Source organism: Sander vitreus, chromosome 4 (assembly GCF_031162955.1).
Source record: "Sander vitreus isolate 19-12246 chromosome 4, sanVit1, whole genome shotgun sequence".
Taxonomy (NCBI): Eukaryota; Metazoa; Chordata; class Actinopteri; order Perciformes; family Percidae; genus Sander; species Sander vitreus.
The window spans coordinates 14,245,612-14,253,810 of record NC_135858.1 but is presented as its reverse complement, the minus strand read 5'-3'; the positions used below and the strand labels follow the sequence as shown (position 1 = coordinate 14,253,810).

At 39.9% G+C, this 8,199-nt stretch overlaps 1 protein-coding gene across 1 annotated transcript; it reads left to right on the top strand.

Annotated features, from left to right (window-relative positions):
* The first annotated feature begins 3,888 nt into the window (after positions 1-3,888).
* Positions 3,889-5,286, top strand: LOC144516236 (G-protein coupled receptor 61-like). The gene has a single exon (XM_078247441.1). It carries the CDS (start codon positions 3,889-3,891, stop codon positions 5,284-5,286), a length of 1,398 nt encoding a protein of 465 aa, XP_078103567.1.
* The last annotated feature ends 2,913 nt before the right edge of the window (positions 5,287-8,199 follow it).

Here is an 8,199-nt window from a genome sequence, read left to right as displayed (position 1 = left end):
ATTTGTAAAGAATCTGTCCTTCACTCTGAACAACCTTTTTGTGCTTTTGCTTTGATATTATTAAACACAGAGCTGGTTAATGTTTACCCCTGCCTCAGTACACCCATGCTAAGTGTGTATTTGAATTTGAGTTGATTGTTTGTGTAGGTTGCGGTAATTATGTTTTGGTAAATGTAATGGCATGATTTTATTTCTGAGTGCAGCTGATATTTGTGCATCCATATCTATGGGTAGTTATTATTGGCGGTTGGGGCTCTCTGGGGTTAGTGCAGCGTCCTTTGCTATTTTTGTATGCGAATGTGGAATCTATTTTCAAGGTTGCCATGGAAACCATTGTATTTTTGGTGGCAGTGATTGGTGCTGCCTGCCGAACAAGACTATTTTTGTCATGAATCAACACCTGATACACATACACACGCACACATGCACGCACGCACGCACACACACTGTTGCCAGACGTCTTACATCTTCCCCATGACAACAGTAGTAATCGCTGCCATTGCTCCCATTAAACTGGTATATATATAAGATGATTTTTTGACATTTTTGATGACTCAAACAATTGATTTTTAAAATAGTTGTACATTCATTCTTTGACACATCAACTAATCTTTGTGTTATAGCCTACATAGAGTGGTAAAATAAAATAAAAATAAAATACCTAGTTCGCAATACATAGTAACAAGTGCCTTTCTCCATTGTTCATCTGTAATTGTGTCTATGCACCTGATGCAGTAATCTCACTGATTTGTGGGCTGAAAGCAACAAGCTGTATAGTATTTCAACCAGAAGACCTGCGTTCTCACAGTGACTTAACCAATGCCATTATTATGAGGCTATTAGTAAACTATATCAATCAATCAATTAATGAGAGGTGCTGCAAATTGAAACATGCTTCTTAATGGTGAAAGAGATTAGAGAGTGATTTCCATGAAATGCAAATGTTATGTGTGTTATCATTAACCTTACAAATGCAAATGAAAAAACAAATAGGACTAAGCTGCTCCATGCTTGCTCCTTCAGAAGAGTAGCCTTTACCCATCATAGCCCAGATTTCATTGTCCTTCACTGACAATGAGATGGACTGTATATGAAAAAGATCACCGTGGCAACAAGAGCCCCAGTTAGAGAAGATGGGAAGGTGGAGACTGAGGCCTGGCCTAATCAATGCCTCCCTGTTTCAGCAAATCTTGTACTGGTGGGCGATTAAATCCATGAAATTACAACCAATCATCAACACACAACCATCAAATAATGAACCAGGAGAGGGTCAAAAATTAAGATAGACATGAGGGTGAGGTATCATGCTTTGTGCACATTCCTATTTATGAGTTAAGAGGTAACTTGGAAGACATCTCTCAAGCATTTACCCTCAAGGTAAAACAAAACTTAAAGTTACTGGCCATGCTAGCAGCCCTACTAGGCTGTAATGCACATTACACACCAGAAAATATTTTTTTGGATAGATGAAAAATTGAGAACTTTGCTATTTTTTAGATCCTTGATACTTGGGGGTAAAGAAAATCAAAATCCTCTGTAGAGTGACAGGCGTAGCTCTGTATTATTTGGCTCAGATTTAAGGTGTAGGTCTACTTACATGCAGTAGCTGTATTTTCGGCTGAGATGTCAAATTAGCAAGCTAACATGCCTGACTGTTACAGCTCTGTTAGGGTCTCATCAGCATGCTAACATGCTGATGTCAACATATGATTAGCGTGTTTGCATAACAATCACTGTATGCTTATTCTGTGTGATGATGTGAAGATTTAGTTTGTAACATGTGTAGGCCTACAGTTAGTCTCACATTGCCAGACTTTAGTTTTTGAGAGGTTTTAGACTAACTATTTTCTTTTCTCATACCACACTAAAAATCTGCTTACAATGTTAACAACTACAGCGACAACATTTCCCTACCATCATAATATTCAGTATATAATCTCAGAAGGTAATGTTTGACAATGCGGTGAGGACACTAGGACCCTGCGGAGACGGCAGCTCTGGTCCTGTTTCTTGCTGCCTCCTGCTCCATCTCTGCAGTCACTGTGTGTGAGTGGAGGGGGAAAGCAGAGAGTGAGCTGGTGTCTTTGCATGCATTTACATGAGCATCGTTTCAGAAAAACCTCTGCTGCCACAGCTCAAGTCATCCAGGGAGGAGGAGGCACAAGGCAGACCAAGGGATGGGAAGAGAAACCGGCTTGTATTGTGGGAAGTACCTCAACAGCATTTACAAGGTGCATGGATTGATGTCCACTGAGTACCTCAGCTGTGGGAGCTACACCAGGTTTTCATCCTCAGAGACCAAAAGCAGCAGACAGCTGCATCAGGAAAAACTCTGATTCTGGTACATGATGCTCTCTCTGTGTTTCTTCCCCTCACACTCCCTGATTATCACCACATTTTCTTGCTTGCTCTCACCCTCTTCTTCTAATCTGCTGATTACTGCTGAGTGCAACGATACATCTAATTTAATTGTGCTGTGATATATAAAAGGTAAGTCTTGCTTTATACAGTGGGTGTAATGCATTAATGATTAATATATAAATGAGTAGGCGGTAAGACATGACTAAACCAGGCAGGATGGTTAAACTGAATTGTGAGTACCCCAATGTGTGATTTAGAGACGTTGCTCACAGAGGGAAATCCTTCATAGGTAATGAGGGAGGTTAGAGCTCAATTTTTTCCTAATGTTGTCACTGCAGACAGGAGGCAGAACATCTTGTGCTTTTATTACATGTGTGGCAGAAAGCATTCAAGCAAATTCCTTGGATTTCCTTGATCTGACACATACTTATAGCAGCAGAAACCCATGTCTGTTGTCTGCAATAGCTGGGCATAGTCAATATGCAGGCAGCCTCTGCAACCTATGAATAGCCATTTGAACCATTAAATTCACTTATACTAAGTGGCCAGGGCTTCTTTAGTGGCAGACATGCTATTGTAATACATGTACACAAGCAAAAGCATTGAATCTTGGACCTACAAGGCCTTCCAGTAATCTGTGATTGTATTTTTTTTTTTGTATCCGTACACAATCAGTTTAGATCCTGGGTATACATATTTAACAAGAGCTCACACAGCTGGTGTAGATGTGACGGAAAAGGACTGTCACCTATTTATTAATAGGATCGGTTTTGGGGAATTAGCATGCATTCGAACATTGACAGGATGTGTGCTTGAAAAGTATTCATCACCTGCAGCTTCTCAGCAAAGGAGCAGATCTTTGACCTTTATATTAATGAAAGTGTAAAGAAGGTGGTCCAAAATCCTATTAGTATAATCATACACATGTTTTTGGGGCTTCATGATTTGGTTGCAGAATTATGAACTATAATCTGTTCAAGTGGTTCGACTATCTTGCATGATTTATGATTGTTCAAATCATTTCACTCCTTCAGTTTTCTCAGCATGTTGCTAAAAAGGTGCCAAGTGTCCCTGCCTCGAATAATGCACACTTAATTGAGTTAATTGGTTTGAGGGCTGGCTTTGGATTACCTTATCAGTAAAATTGCCTTAACGGAGATTTGAGAAGCTATGGAGGATTTATATAAAGCTTGATCCGAGTGTATTAATCTTAACGGTAGCTGGGGCAAAAGTGAAACTCAGCACGAGCAACAGATTGAAAGGATTAGATCATTTAACCCAGAAGTGCAAATAAGGGGTCACTCATTATAGGGATACGCATGCAAAATTAGGGAAACACATATTTTCATCTGTCTCTCTTGTTTTTAGGGTGGGTTGCGACTGATGGCAGACATGAAGACTGATGGACTACAAGGCAGCTTTTGACCTCATTTTCAAGCCGCTGTTTTCTGGCCGTACTTCCTGGCTTTGAAGGATGGGTGATGGGCCTGTGACTGCTCCTGCCTGCCTGCTTCATCCCAACCTTCAATGGAGCCGATGTGGAACTCCTCCCACCCACCTCCACAGCTCATGTCCAACATGTCTGCCTCCTATCTGCCTGAGGGCTGGGCTCTGTCCCAGTCGCTAGCCCTGCTGGCCATGCTGCTCATGGATCTGCTGGCTGTGGTGGGTAATGTGGCTGTCATGACGGTCATTGCTAAGGCCCCACAGCTCCACAAGTTTGCCTTTGTCTTCCACCTGTGCGTGGTGGACCTGCTGGCAGCCCTGGTGCTGATGCCCCTTGGCATGCTCTCAAGCCAAGCCTTCTTCGGGGAGGCCCTGTGCCGGAGCTACCTCTTTCTCAGCGTGTGCCTGGTGAGTGCTGCCATCCTCTCTATCTCCGTCATCAATGTGGAGCGTTATTACTACATCATACACCCAATGCGCTATGAAGTAAAGATGACTGTTGGCCTAGTAGCTTCAGTGCTGGTTGGGATATGGGTCAAAGCCCTGGCCATGTCTGCTCTGCCGCTGCTCGCTTGGTTCCTGCAAGGTGGAAGAACTCCTCTTCTGGAGAGTAGTGGGGTGGGGGGAGGAGGGGCAGTCCCATCTCCACCTGCTCAGGGTCACCGGCGCTGCTCACTACATTGGACAGGGGGAGGGTCAAACCGCTTGGCCTTCATGGCCCTGTTTACTCTAGTGTATTTCCTGTGTCCAGTATTGGTCATTCTTGTTGTGTATTGCAATATGTTCAAAGTTGCCCGGGTTGCAGCCATGCACCATGGGCCTCTGCCTACCTGGATGGACACGCCTCGTCGCCAGCGGTCAGAATCACTCAGCAGCCGTTCCACGATGGTTACCAGCTCTGGGACAGGGACTGGGACAGGCAGAGCCACTCCGCAGCGCCCCTTTGGGGGAGGAAAGGCTGCAGCAGTGTTGGCAGCAGTAGGTGGGCAATTCCTTTGTTGCTGGCTGCCATACTTTACTTTCCACCTGTATTCGGCACTGGCTGCCAGCCCTCCAGCCACACTCGCCTCTCTGGAGGAGGTGGTCACCTGGATTGGCTACTTCTGCTTCACGTCCAATCCCTTCTTTTATGGCTGTCTCAACAGACAGATCCGGGATGAGTTGGGCAAGCATCTGCCTTGTCTGTTTCGTCGAGCAGGGGTTGAGATGGAGGACAGACTGCCCAGCCGTGAAGGATCCATTGAGGAGAATTTCCTTCAGTTTCTTCAGGGCACCGGCTGCAACTTAGATCCTCAAAATTCTCACAGCACCTCCAGCCCTAAAGGGGAGGCCGGCTGCCCCTTGGCTCAGTCCCAACCACCGGAACCAGCACAGCCCATACCGATAGATTTCCGAATCCCTGGACAAATTGCAGAGGAGACTTCAGAGTTTATTGAGACTGAACAGGCTAAAAACAACCATATTTATACAGACAATTGAGTTTTAAGTTTGAAAATAAGACTAATTTTGATCATTCAGAGATAAACTTTTCAGGAGTTATTTCAGTGAAAAGACGTTCTCTATTTCTATTGAAAGCTGTCCAACAGGTAGCTCAGTTCATGATCTCCATGACTTAAATTGTATCTTTGAATCATTGCACTTTGCCTCATTAGATTTCATCCTTAAACAGTAGTTGTTTAAGATGCCTTTCTGTTGTTTATGAACAGGGATATTACTGCTAGATTTTAAAAATGGCAAAAATGGCCTTCTACACAACCGGTCAGTTCTGTACAGTAAATTACTTTAATGATTACTATTAGTGTAACTTGTTAAGCCTTTTTTAAAGATAAAAAAAATTATAATTATATGTTTGATTCTGTTAAGGTAACTAAATAGTCTTCAGAGTTAAATGTTTTTAAGAATATCCCTTTTGCTCTCAAATTAGGGAACACTTGCTGAAATACACTGGCTCATCATGGAGATGAAACGGTTCCACACACCAAGTGATACTGTATTTTTACTGTAACTGCCAAATCAATCATTTTTGAGACTCTGGAAAAGTTGATTATTTTTGAATAAGTAATGTCGAAGAAGACAGCAATAAAATACACACAATTATGAGTATTTAGGGGATCCATTGAGGGAAAAGCACTACTGTCACTTTTGATTGATGGCTGTGCTTTTATCAATGACAATGCCACTCCTAATTATGCCAATCTGATTATAATCAATTAGGAGGCGTACATATTGTGGCTTAACTCTCATGGAATTGCTACAAGTTGTTTACAAATAACCACCTGAAATTTAGTTCTCCTTTCTTTGGTGCTTGTCCAAAGACAGCTTTTTTTTGATTTCCAAAAAAGCAGATCTGTGGCGACTCAGTTTAGGATGCAGGTTGACTTTATAATTCATCCTAAGGGTCACCCAGCTTTCTGCCATGTGATGTATTTATCAGTGTATTTGGATATAGATCTTAAAAATCAGTATTCTCTTGATCCACTGCATTACGTTCAAATATGATTATATTTCATTCATTTGTTAAATGTGCTGAATTTTATGTTATGTTTAGTAAAACTGTAAGTTTGGGGTTGTGTTTAGCTCAGCATGCCCATTTTTATTTTAATTAGTGAGTGTAAGTATTTGTTATGAATTTCATTACAAGGAGGCTGATATTTTTTGACATGTATGTAGTAACTGCCTCGTTTGTTTTTCAGTTGTGGAGATTTTTATCCGGACGGAGAATACATTTAGATTTAGTTTGACCCTGTTCATCAGGGTTTTTACAGTACCTCACATGCAGGAAATAAACATTATTTTACAGTCCTGCGCAGTTCCATGTCAAGTATGACTCTTGCACACTACTCTAATGTTGCAAGGAGACTATAGCAGATGTGATTTGCTCATTTATTAGAAATGAGGGTGCATCTCAACTCTGCCTAGTTTTTGATGATGAGATGAAGTGGTATTTTATATAAAAAAAAACACTATTAGGGATATATATGATAAACTATATGTGTAAATGTTTGATTGAAAGGACTTTCTTACGTAGTGTGGATACAGGGTTTTTAAGATATTCTTTGAGTGATGATGCCAATCCAAATCAAAAGCTTGTTGAGCTTATCCTCTTTTCATCACATCTAAATATCCCAAACTGTGAATGATGTTGAACGTTTGTGTTTGTGCAGCATGTGATTCTCACATGTTCAGAGATTGTTTTTATGCTGTGATAAAAATAAAAGGATTAATTCCACTGTACTGCAATGATATGAATGTGTTTTAGAAAAAATACACACCTACAACTTGACTGAGAGATACTGTTGTAATAAAGAGTTTCTATGTTTGTAAAACATTTTGGTTTTCATCTCAGAATTTTACCAATGATGTGGGGCTGCTGAGTGATGCCAAATACATATTTTATTTTACTCAACATCTCAGTGTGTGTGGCTTAATCTCTCTGCTTTGCTTTGATATTCCATTGCAAAGAGGGAAGACACAGTTCAAACACTTTGACCTTAAAGTAACATTTAAACTTAAAAAGGCCAAAGCCATTGATATTACCTTCATAAGAAATATGATAGATAGATAGATAGACAGATAGACAGATAGATAGATAGATAGATAGATAGATAGATACATAGATAGATAGATTGATTGATTGATTGCTAGATAGATAGACAGATAGATAGATAGATAGATAGGCAGATATATATATATAGATAGATAGATAGATAGATAGATAAATAGATTGATAGATAGATAGATAGATAGATAGATTGATTGATTGATAGATATATAGATAGACAGATAGATAGATAGATAGATAGACAGATAGACAGATAGATAGCTAGATAGATAGATAGATAGATAGATAGATTGATTGATTGATACATAGATAGACAGACAGATAGATAGATAGATAGATAGATAGATAGATAGATAGATTGATAGATAGATAGATAGATAGACAGGCAGATATATATATATATATAGATAGATAGATAGATAGATAAATAGATTGATAGATAGATAGATAGATAGATAGATTGATTGATTGATAGATATATAGATAGACAGATATATAGATAGATAGACAGATAGACAGATAGATAGATAGATAGATAGATAGATATCGTCACCTTCCTAAAATAAGGGCCTACGTCATTTTTTCAGGTTTTTCAGAAAACACAAAAAACTGAACCATATATTTATTAATAATTTCACTCAAAAATGTAATGACAATAGATGACTATTGACATACTAATAACAATGTCTGTCAATTATGCAACATAAGAGGAATAAATTACTTTTTTGAACATGCCTTTGTGACTTAGGCAATTTTAAACCTTCAACTCTGTCAACAATCAGTGTGTTTACATGCACAGAAACTTCATCACTTACCAATTGGGGACGAGC